A 12216-nucleotide genomic window follows, 5' to 3' on the forward strand; every position below is an offset into this window, starting at 1 on the left:
CTCCACTATCCAGGGGGAGCCAGATGGGGCTTGAAAGGAAAATCCCATCAGTTACAGAAACCAGGGAAGCTTCCATTTCTTGGCATATCTCAATCTAGTGTGAGTAAGGAGGTGATGACGATTCAGATGCCGTGAAAACATGTCATCAAGATTGACAGAGGTTCAAAGCTGAGTTGTGTGTTAGATTGAGAACATGAGAACCAGAGGGGACACTGGCAATCCTCTAGTCCTTGGTATTTTCCTCTGTTTGTGCCTTATCGGATGGCCTCCCTTGTCACTCCTCCTCCAGCCCATAACCCAGCACAATCAGGGCCTGGTATTGAAAAGACAGCATCAGTTTTGCCATATGCACTGTTTGGAAACGACAACTTGATCTATTCTAAAGGGCTGTCACCAAGCCACTGCCCTGAGAAGCAGCATATACGAATCAGAACAGCCCATTTGTTCTGTAGGTCAGAAGCCAACCCTCATTTTATTAAAATATATACAGGGGATTGACAAAGAGAAGGACCACGCTTTACTGCAGCAATGTACACAGAAGCCAAGGCCGCATCCGAGCTCTGGTGTCCTGGGTGGTCCCACAGGCGGCTCCTTGGAATGTGGTCAGGCTAGAGTCTTGGAAGAGACCTCATGAATCTCAGACTTCTTGGCCACGCCTCTTGACCAGAGCTGGCCATGACATTGACACCACGGGAGGGAAGGCGGGCAAGGCCATGGAGCTGGTGGAAGGGGGACCACTGCTTTGCTATTTGCATAGTCTCTTTGGAGGGAACTAGCAGCCCTGCTATCTTCCGAATGGTCTCAGCAGCCAAGGTCACAGTGGCCTCCCAGAAGGTGAGCTCTGCTCCCTCTCCACTGAGTTTCAATCCTGAAGTCAGAAGCCCTGGCCCAGCCAAGTTCACGGGCAGAGTCAAGCTTCAGGCCCACACTGCCTCGTGCCACACACATCTGGATGGGACGGACGCCCGAACAGCGTCTCCACGGGCCCGAGGCTCACTTCATGTTTCTCTCAATCCAGTCTTTAAAAGGCAGGACCTTGCTGAAGGCCGTGTACAGGCTGTGGCCGCAGTCCCTGTCATAGCTCCAGCTGACCAGCCCCACCAGATGCCAGCGTGGCTCGGGGGACGCCCGTCCGGGGAAGGCCACAGCAGCGATGCCTCCCGTCTCTGCTGTGCAGATATCAGAGGGGGCGGCGGGATCCCAGGTGGCACAGAACATGTTGTCCGTGACGCTCACGGGGATGCCGTGTTCTTCGTGCTGCTCCTCACACAACAGCGGGTCCACGACCCTGACCCCTCCTGAGCGCAGCGTGTCGTTCTTGAAGCCAGGGCTTCTTGCGTCTGCCAGCACGTTCCAGCCGGCCACGGTGACGCGGGTCTCCTGGAAGGAGGCGCTCAGGTCCCGCGGGGCCGCCAGGCAGATGGGCTGGACGCGGGTGCTGACGCGAGCCTTGTCCAGGAGCTTCAGGATGGCGATGTCCGTGTCCAGCAGGATGGGGTCATAGTTGGGATGCAGGATGACTGCGGAAATCTACAAATGCAAGAGATGGACGGCAGAGGTGAGCCCCCCACCACACACGGAGTCAGAGGCAAACCCCGGGGCTAAATTACCGGAATAAAGTGTCTTGGGGACAGCTACAAAGATTTGGAGAGACTTTGCTTCAAGGATCATAGAAAACAACGGCTTTATTTGAGGGGTTGTGGAGTGAAATGCCCACTGCCGCCTGGCAGGTGGTGTTAACTGAGTGGGGTGGCAGATGGGGCTGCCGAGAACAGGGGTGCCTACCCCATCCGAAGTGGGTAGTGGCCACTGGGCTCCGCTGGCCACTGCCAGGCCAAGAGGGGGCTGACTTTCTGACTTTCTCAAAAAAGAGATTCCAGATCTTCATCTGAACCTCCTGATTTTTAAATGTTGGCAAATAACTGGTTAAAAAAAAAAATGTGTGCTAGCATTATGCAAACACAAATCCCTAAAAGACTACCAGATTGCAACAAAGCCACACCCAGAATGTTCCACAAGACTTTTCCACAGTCTTTGCTGATTGTCCCAACCCTTGCTGATCATTGTCTTTGATGGGGGCCTCTAGGAGCTCACATGTGTGATACAGTCTAACATTTTTATGCGCAGGTTCTAGTACTTCAAGTATATTTGGGTACATTTCCTCGGGGCTTCTCTTGTGTCAAACTAATCACAATATGCTGGTCTCTTCACTGGCCTGTGGACTCTTCAGGGCAAAGACAGTGCCTTTTTCCATGCCTTACTCAGTTTTGTATCCATTCCTGTGAATGGCATTCTGTGAGAGCTCAACAATGAGCAGAGAGATGGACAGATGGGTGGACAGAGAGAAAGGAGGGTGGGTAAGTGGACGGAAGAGAGAGGGGGAGGGAGATAGGCAGAGAAGACAGAGGAATATTAAAGATCGATTAGGAGTATCTTGGATAAAACCTTTCTAAGTCCTCGAAGCCTATCTTGTACAATGCCCTAAACATAATAGGAGATTAACTTCTGATGACCACAGTGATAGATGATATTGTTATAATCTTATTTTGAAAACAAAAGGAAAAAAAGACTCCGTAGTCTTTCTAGATGTGCCTTTCTAGTATGTATGTGAAATACTGGGCGCCTGCTCCCTGCCAGGCTCTGGGCTGGGTGCTAATGTGCCAAGGCGTCAGGACAGACACAGCCACTGTCCACCCCCCCCCAGCCACTGACACCCCACCCCCCACCCCCCGGAGTTTGCTGAGCCAACACCTGGTTTCCAGGTTACAGCCCTCTCTTACCCGTAAGTTCTGGATGGTCTTCTCATCTCTGTCATCATCCCGGTAGAATTTCCCCAGGACAACTTTGAGGTCTGCTGTCTTGATCATGGTGACCTTCCCCAGGTCGGTTACGCAGTGGGCAGCCACCACCACAGTGCGCTCATTCACCAGCGCGCCGCTGCAGACCAGGAACCACATGTCCTTGTGCAGGCTGCCACCGTGTACCCCACTGGCCCTCCTGTAGATGGCCGCCTGCCATGGCCAGCGCAGTCCCGGGCTCTTGGAAACAGTGACGTTCTCTGTTTTCCCACAGACTGTGGAGAAACACCAGCTCAGGAAGATAAACTCAGACCTTTCCATGCAAAGGGGAATGTGTTGCCCAACCAAGAGAACACAGATCTGGAAAGGTGGGACCATGGGTGTCATGACCACTATGTAGTAATCAGCCACCTTGACATGGTTGGCTATAAAGTCTGGGGTTAAGATGAAGGCTTGGGATCCTAGGCTCTTCCTATCAATAGGACTTTGGGCAAATTGCCAGAGCTCTTAAAGCCTCAGTCTTCTTGCCTGAAAAATGGGTCTAATAATCACATCTATCTCATAGGGTTTTTGAGGAGACTGGATGAGGATCTATGCAAACAGACTCAAAATATTATGCCTATCATGATAAACTTGACCACAAAGAATTAAGCCATACTGCTGTCCTTTGACAAAGCGGATGGGGAAGGTAGAACTTGGTATGTGCAAGACCCTTTTCCAGAGTCCTCCACATACTATTTTACTCATTATCACCATAATCATATGGGTAGTTAACACCTCATCGCCTAATCAATAACTGCCTATTGAATACCATGGGATGATAAGCACGAAAACGGGCTCGGACAGAGTATCCAAGACCGCCTAAGTAGAAGTCTTCTGATATCGTTAACCCTTCCCCCACTTGGGGCTTCATTATGATTCTTTCTCTCTGCCACTCCCCTGCATGAGGGCTCTTGCTCTCTAGCTCTCAAATAAATACATAAAATCTTTTAAAAAATAAATAAAAAATAACAATCTACAAGGACGTATGGCCCCTCCAAAAAAATTCATCGAAGACCTAAAGAGTCCGTTTTTCCTGAGTTAGAAGTTTGTGTCAAGGAAAGGAAGCTCCAGCTGCGGACTATCAGACATAACCAAGCTACGGAATTAGCTAGAGGCCCACTGGCCGAAGAAGCTTAGGACAGATGCCACCCCAGCCCCTGTCCCAGGAGTAGCCCTTACTCACTGGGGACACAGGATGGGGCTCGCCCACTCCACTTCCCGGTCCTCAAGCATGTCCTACGGCTGCTGCCCAGGCGGCGGTAGAAAGGCGAGATGCACTCGTACTGGAGCTGGGTGTGCAGATGCTGGAACCCAGGCGGCAGGTCTCCAAAGGGAAGGGCGGGCTTCTTGGTGGGGGCATCCTGCAGTTTCTGCTTGCTGAAGGATGCCGAGTAGAGCTGGTGTAAAGGCGTCTGCCTACATGGGGACCCAGGGCCCAGAGAGAGCAGGGCAAGAGATGGTCACCGTGGCCCTGTAGTGTATGTGCCAAGCCCCACGCAGACATCTGATCATGGCAGAAAAAAATATGGCTATCTCTCCTCTGCGGATCTCTATACCTCCTGCCCCCAAGCCCCACTCCCCGTCCTGGCCATCGCTCTCTCTCTCTCAGGCACATGCGCACACACACTTCCCCTCTACCACCGAGTAAATTCTCTCGCACCCCTCCACCTTCATTCCGTGCCTCTATTTCCATTTCTGGCACGCCTCCAGCTGTCTAGGATTTTAACCAGGGAATACTATCCGGCATAAGGGCTGCTGTCCCAGGGTAGGCGATACAGGCGCACAGAGAAAAATTAACTGTGATTTAAACAGGAAAGGAAATTCATCTGAAGCCGGGAGTCTTTTTTTCTCCAGACATTATCATAATGGAGCAATATCATGAATTGACTTGAACTAAACTGTGTGGATACAGTAGCTTGATTTAGCAATCAGCGTCTGTAATTAGTACACCTCGGAGAGTAGGGCTTTTTCAGAGCGTGCTGATTGGCAGAAATTCAGAGCATTGTGTGTAAAGGCGAAAAAGCCTTTCAAATGAGCACTGGAAGCTGAAGTCCCCAGAGACCCCTCCGGGATTCTTGGGGGAGACGTACACCCCTTGGACAGCCTGCGTTCATTTTATATCAGCGCCTAACGACCACTAACTGAGAAGTTAGAATTCCTCTAGGAAACAATGTGTTCATCTCTATTTAATGAATGGGGAAAGGAAGCCCGGAGGGGGAAGCGGGACTAGAGATGGGCACACAGGAAGCTAAGATGGTCCTCAAGGCAGCACTCAGCAATTAGGATTCACAACCTGGTGTCTGTACTGTGCCGTCTGATGTCATCGTAAGAAATCTATTTGATGAGTCTGTTCAGTGCTTCCCTCAGAGCAAACGTTCCATCCACATTGATTTCATTCAATGAATCTTTAGCTTGTGTTTATAAAAAGGTCTGCGGTTCAAGGAGCTTCTGAACTGGCAAACCAGCTAGCTCATCTTTTGGTCCATCTGTTGAAAGACTACACTGCCTTTTGTGGTCCTCGGGTGACCAGGCTGCTGGAGATAGGTATATCCGCATTCCAGCAGCCTGTCTTCCAGAAAGATCCTTAAAACCAAGTTATAGGCTTGCTTTTTTATCCACATGAGCCACCTGGCTCCTTGTCACCTAGCCTCCCATAATAATTGCTTTAAAAATGCCACTTTGGAGAACAGTGTGGAGAGTCCTCAAGAAATTAAAAATAGAACTTCCCTATGACCCTGCAATTGCACTACTGGGTATTTACCCCAAAGATACAGATGTAGTGAAAAGAAGGGCCATCTGTACCCCAATGTTTATAGCAGCAATGGCCACAGTCGCCAAACTGTGGAAAGAAACAAGATGCCCTTCAACGGACGAATGGATAAGGAAGATGTGGTCCATATACACTATGGAGTATTATGGCTCCATCAGAAAGGATGAATACCCAACTTTTGTAGCAACATGGATGGGACTGGAAGAGATTATGCTGAGTGAAATAAGTCAAGCAGAGAGAGTCAATGATCATATGGTTTCACTTATTTGTGGAGCATAACAAATAGCATGGAGGACATGGGGAGTTAGAGAGGAGGAGGGAGTTGAGGGAAATTGGAAGGGGAGGTGAACCATGAGAGACTATGGACTCTGAAGAACAATCTGAGGGGCTTGAAGGGGCGGGGGATGGGAGGTTGGGGGAACCAGTGGTAGGTACTAGAGAGGGCACGGATTGCATGGAGCACTGGGTGTGGTGCAAAAACAATGAATACTGTTACACTGAAAATAAATTTTAAAAAATTTAAAAAATGCAAAGTGCAGTGGTCTTTTAGTAGTTCAGGGGCTCCTCTACAAGATGTGTTGTTGGAAAGAACATTTCATCCCACTTAGTGAGGAGTCCAGCTCCAAGCAAATTATAAAGATCAGGAAAAGACGGAATTTGTATTCCACTGTCACTGTTCCCAAGGAAATGCCCTGCCTGAAATGGGAAAGACAGAGATAGAAGGAAATATCCAAGGGAAAGGTAAGAGATTGATGAATATCCTGCTTTAGGAGTATTTCAGCTTACTTGGCTGGGGTCGGTTCTAATCACTGGGATTCATTGTGACCATTCCTGAAAGCAAAAGCTGCTACTCACAGCTGTTCACTTGTGTGAGTGTTCTGCTGAAGCCTTTCCATCGGGCTGGGCAGCAGCTTAGTGCCTAAGACCCTGAACACTATGAAGATCCCGGATTCGCATCCTGGATCTACAGTCCGCAATGTGATCTGGGCGAGTTAATGAGTTTCTCCAAGCCTCACTTTACCCATCTGTACTAAAATTGGTAAGAAACCCTACCTCAGAGGTTGCAGGAAAGATTAAACGAGCAAACAGTTGCAAAGCACTCAGAGGAGGAACGGTCATGTAGCGAACATGCAGTAAGTGCTAGCTCGCTCCGCCGGCCGCATCTAATCCCTACAGCAATCCCCAGAGATGGGCGTTATCGGGATTGCCCTTAGTTTTCAAAAGAGGAGACTAAAGGCTTAGCAAGATCAGGAACTTGCCAAAGAATACTAAATACAGTGCTTAAGAGAGCCCAAACCTGGTCTCGAGCCATTATTTGTCAAACCCATTCATTCATTCATTCACTCACTGTTTGGGGTGGTTGTGTTTTTTGGGGGCAGTGATTCCTCTGCAGCAAGAATTGCTCTTGGCCCCAGAACTTGAACGTGAACAAAACAGAAAACGTTCCTGCACTTATAACTTTTACACACTTATTTTGGTGGGGTTAGGTGGAGATAGAAATTGAACAACAACAAAAACCCGTAGGTAAGACGACAGGTAGGGCTGAGAGCGAATCTGAGACCTAAGGCTCACCAAATACGAGAGCCCAGAAGACAGCTCTGCAGTCAGCATCCGGGTGGGATTACTGTCCTTCTTTTTATTGACCGATTCTCTGAGGTTGATGATGGCTTTGTTTTTTATATGAAGTGTAAAAGGAGAAAACATTAACCGGTACTACAACATTTGGGGGTGGTTCTTGTTTTCCAAAGGACGGTCAGAAAAGGTCTCTCTGCCAGGTAGACACCAAGCAGGGAGCAGACAGAGCGAGGCTTTAAACCTTCCGGACATGCAGCGGAAGTGGGGTCTGGACAGAAGGGCCAAGGCTCTGAAGCAGCGCTGTGGGGGGGAAGGGGAGGGGACAAGTTGGGCCGCCTGCGGGGCCAGAGTAGACGATGAGGAAGAGAATAGTAGGAGATGAGGTGAGAATAGTTTCTTCCACAAAATGAGGAGAGAAGACATAGAACTGGGCCGATTCTCTGCCCCCCCCCCCCCAGTGGTCCCCACCTCTGTCTTCCCAGGAGGAAGTCTGGGCAGGCATATCTGAGGGCTCTCCTCCCTCATCAGGGGTGGTCATTTGTCTCTAGTTCCTGGGGGCCAGCGACCTGCCTCATCTGGTTGATACCACCAACATCTTCCTGAGCCAGAGCTGGTTGCACAGGGCAGGAAGGCCATCTCCCTAGAAGCTGCCCTAGTAAACACAGAGCAATTTCAGGAAGACTCAAGTGTTAAAACCCAGTTCCTCAAGGATCATCTTCAGGTCTCGAGTCCCACCAGCCACCTACTTTCCCACGATCCCGTGAACCGTGTCCAGGTTCCAGCAGTTGCTACCTCTTGGCCAAAGGCAGCTGGCTCATCAGCCTCCCTCTAACAACCCTATTCTTTCAAGAGCAGTCAGCGCTGAGTGTCCCTAAGAAACCTTGGACTGTCTTTGGCCAAACACAAGTGGGGGAAAAAGGGGCGGGAGGGGACATACTCAAGGCGTTCGCCCTGGAGCCAGAGCTCAGGTGTTTTGACCTCACCTTGATTGAACCTGCATGGGAAGAACTCTGCGTCTCACCAGGTCTGAGATCTTTGGTTCTCGGCAGGCTAGAATGAAGGAGACAAGAGAGCATCAGCTTTTGCCATATTAATGGCTCACGTTTATTCGGTTCAGATTCATCCCTGACCGCCCTTTCTGGACACCCCCAGAGGTCTCAGAGGGGAGGTATGCCAGCGGGTGTGGAAAGCTCCCTAGCAAAAGAGCTCACTGCCTTTTGTCAAAATTGACAACCCCCTCTGAACAACGCCCATGGGGGACGCACTTCTGAAAAGCCACTCCACCCGGGTGAGGTGAAACCTTGGCTGTGGGACTATCGGTTCCCACAAATGGCATCGGTGAACTTGATGGAAGGGATGGAAGGTGGAGTCACAGTCAAAAATGAAGGTTCTAAAATAGAGCCCAACACAGGGAACTACAAGGCTCTCATTTAAGACCAGATGGCAGCGTCATCTTGGGTAGTCTTGGGTAGCTGATTCCTCTAGTTCCTTCCTCTGAAATCGAGGCTCCTAATGATCATTTGAGGGCACCTCAAAGCCCAGGCTTAATTTTGCTGAAGTGTCTCTTTCTTCACTTTCCCAATCAAGCGGCCAACATTCGTCTAATTAGCAAACCAGAGAACTTTGGTTGTTATTAATTTGTAAGAGAAGAGTTGACAAAAATCTCCAAGGACATATGAAACACCATTTCCATACTTAATGAAATCAAGAATCGGAGTCTGTGTTGGTGAGGAGGAAGGTCGCTTCTGGCTAAAGTCTAAAGTGATTTATTCCTTTCACAAACCTTCCTCTTTCATTTCTTTTCCCATGACTTGGGTTGTTGACAAACACCCAGAAGGGAAAGTGGAGGATTAAGGCAATTATCTGGATAATCTAGGCCAAGGACATGCTTTTCTTCCTAGGAAACAGCCAGATAATTGTGACCTGCCCCAAAATACAGGGGCTGTTGACCTGGTTCAGTAAGAAACTATGCATCCCCACCGCCAAGGGGTAAGTTTGAAGGTTCTCTATACAACGTTCCATGTTTTCTGGTCCCAAACCAACCTTTTCAATCTACTTCCCGGAATCTCTGTTGGCCCTACTTTGAGTTTACCATGATCCTTTCACTTCTGCCTATACCTTTTATTTTCCTTTGTCTTCTGTGACAGGAACATAGTCCCAGCTGCTCTGCACCTCTTGTGAATGCTTCCCCACCTCCCAGATTGGCTTGGCCCCGACAGGTCGCATACAACTGTCCCTATTTCAAGCAATAGTGATCATCTCTTTCTCTCAATACACACTGCTCATTCATTTCCTCTAACTCTGCCTTGAATGCTGGAGGTCTTGCCATCTTAGTAAGATGTTTTTCTTTATGTTAACATCTTAAACCTCCCACCACGCAGGCTGGCAGGGATAGTGTGCCTGTTTTGTTCTTTTATTTCCTGCGCCAACTTCCTATTTCATAGAGAGTAGATAAATGTAGCTATATTGGACCCCACTGATGGCCTCGATTTTGACCTTGGGTTTACGTAGATAAAACCCAGCCCTGTCATCTTTTCTGATAATTTTCTGATAATTTTCTAACTCTTCTTGATCACAGCAAGAAGCTGTGATTAGGAGAAGCAGGTCTTCTGGAGGTCCAAAAGAGAAGCATATGTTTTCAGGGATGACTTTCCACCTAGGAGTCATAGATGGTTCCAGTGAGAACCTAAGAGGGAATGGCATTTTTTTCAGGGGCTCACACACATGTAGGGAGCTTCCAAGAGGTCCAACAACTCCATCTATGTCACAAATACTCGTTCGTTACCTTTTATGCAGATGGGCTGTTTCCCCGACCACTCTCCATTCTGCTGGCAAGTTCTCTTCTCATTGCCACTAAGAACGTACGAGTTATTACAAAAGAAGGACACGACTGTGCCAACTTTGGCATAGCGCCCGTTGATAAGTCCAGGGCCTCCTGTTACCTTCTTGTACCCATTAACTGGACCCCCGGGGTCTGAGCAGTTACTTTCTTCAAGGACTAAAAGAGAAAATAAAAGGGAGAGAAATAAAGAACTATTAAAAGTGTGAAGCATTCCATTTTAGAACCGGATCTTTTCATGTTTCACTGAATTAAAAATGCAGCGATGTGGAGCCTGGCAGCCATGGTGCCCAGAGGAATCAGCAAGAAAAAACTCGTAACAGAAAATGTATGTGTTAGACATGTCCTCCCCTTGTTTTAACAATCTATTCTTAAATCAAGAAGTATTTCATTCCCCATATAAATAAATTCGACACAACTAACTCTCCTGTGGTCTTGTTCATTTCTTTCTGGAGCTGTGGGAGCTGGGCAGGCCTGGACAGCAGAAACATCGCACCTAGATTTTACAATCAGTACACAGGGATGATCGTTTTCCAGTGTCATTGTATTATCTCCTTCATTCCCTAAAGCTGGGGCAATTAAACTAGAGTCCTCAGTTTCCTATTTGTGTTGTACCCAGAAAGCAGAATTTACTAGAGACAAGGCTGCATAGACAAAATGAATTTAGATTTTATGTTTCATCTTCAGAGACCCAAGTGTGCTGAAATGTATAGTTCAAAAATACCAGATGATAGAGGGGCGCCCGTGTGGCTCAGTCGTTAGGCATCTGCCTTCGGCTCAGGTCATGATCCCAGGTCCTGGGATCGGGCCCTGCATCAGGCTCCCTGCTCTGCAGGAAGCCTGATTCTCCCCCTCCCTCTGCCACTCCCCCTGCTTGTGTTCCCTCTCTCGCTGTGTCTCTCTGTCAAATAAATAAGTAAAATCTTAAAAAAAAAAAAAACCCAGATGATAGAAATTCAGAGATACCAAGAAGTTCCCCTGATCTCCAAGTACACACACTTTCCCTCTAAACGTTTAACAATACTCATTACAAAGACATTTATTTTTTAAAAGAAAAAAAGATTTATTTGAGAGAGAGACATGAGAGTGCAGGGATGGGCAGGAGAGGGAGAAGTTCAAGCAGACACCATGCTGAGCATGGAGCCTGATCCAGGGCTCGATCCCATGACCCTGAGATCATGACCTGAGCTGAAATCAAGATTTGGGCACTTAACCAAATGAGCCACCCAGGTGCCCCCCAAAGGCATTTCTATTCTCTAACTCAGGTTGGACAGTCACACAAAGTAGAAGAGGCAACACCTGCTATTCTGAGCACTGAACAGGATACTAGACAAATCCTGGAAAGATTCCCTCACATAGGGCACCTGGGTGGCTCAGTGGGTTAAGCCTCTGCCTTCAGCTCAGGTCAAGATCCCAGGGTCCTGGGATCGAGCCCCACATCCAGCTCTCTGCTCAGTAGGGAGCCTGCTTCCCCCCGCCCCTCTGCTTGCCTCTCTACCTACTTGTGATCTCTCTCTGTCAAATAAATAAATAAAATCTTTATAAAAAAGATTCCATCGGATAACATATTTTTCTCAAATGGATTATGGCACAATGGTGACTATTACGCCCTAAGGACACAGAGTAGGACCCCTGAGGAATTCAGTCATTAATTACTGCGTTTGGGTACCAATTGCTGTCAGGCTCCCTGGTCTCTTTTTAATCATTTCTTCTAAGATACAGTCTCATCCCTGTGAAACAGTCCCCAAGCAATGTGATCGTGCTTCTGACATGCTTTTCTTCCCATAACTGCCCTGTTACCTTTTAAGCAACGTGTGTGCTTGCCTCCAGGCAAGAAAAGAATCTCCATCCATATAACATTTCTAAAATATTTGAGAACTAAAAATTAGTAAATTTCCCCATGGGCAACTTGGCAAGGTTGCTGATATTAACCAAATTACTGGTTTGTCTACTCTGTGATTGTCCACAGACCATGTGGCCGAGGATTTCAATGATATCCTGCGTGCTCTGGGGCTACTTAATATGAGCAGTTTCCATGGTGGGGGAAAACTCCAGAACCCCATTTTAATTGTAAAAAATGGACTTCACTGAGGGAGTCTTCCAAAATACCAACATGGCCTAGGGAGGGCAATGTACTTTTTGAAATTTCAAGTGTACAGAGAAAGCCCAGTACTCCAGAAAAGTCTCTATGA

General features: G+C 48.1%; 1 protein-coding gene across 4 annotated transcripts in view; it reads right to left on the reverse strand.

Annotated features, from left to right (window-relative positions):
- Positions 1-449: 449 nt before the first annotated feature.
- Positions 450-12216, reverse strand: part of PAMR1 (peptidase domain containing associated with muscle regeneration 1) — a 149823-nt gene continuing 138056 nt past the window's right edge. For all 4 annotated transcript variants that reach the window (XM_047692368.1, XM_047692369.1, XM_047692367.1 and 1 more), the window contains 5 exons: positions 9971-10183; positions 8169-8235; positions 4024-4256; positions 2781-3073; positions 450-1530 (listed from right to left, as the gene is read on the reverse strand). In XM_047692368.1, coding sequence (XP_047548324.1) covers positions 994-1530; positions 2781-3073; positions 4024-4256; positions 8169-8235; positions 9971-10183 — 1343 coding nt within the window. In that variant the 3' untranslated portion in view covers positions 450-993. The remainder of the gene's footprint in view (positions 1531-2780; positions 3074-4023; positions 4257-8168; positions 8236-9970; positions 10184-12216) is intronic.

This window comes from Lutra lutra, chromosome 10, assembly GCF_902655055.1.
Source record: "Lutra lutra chromosome 10, mLutLut1.2, whole genome shotgun sequence".
Classification (NCBI taxonomy): domain Eukaryota; kingdom Metazoa; phylum Chordata; class Mammalia; order Carnivora; family Mustelidae; genus Lutra; species Lutra lutra.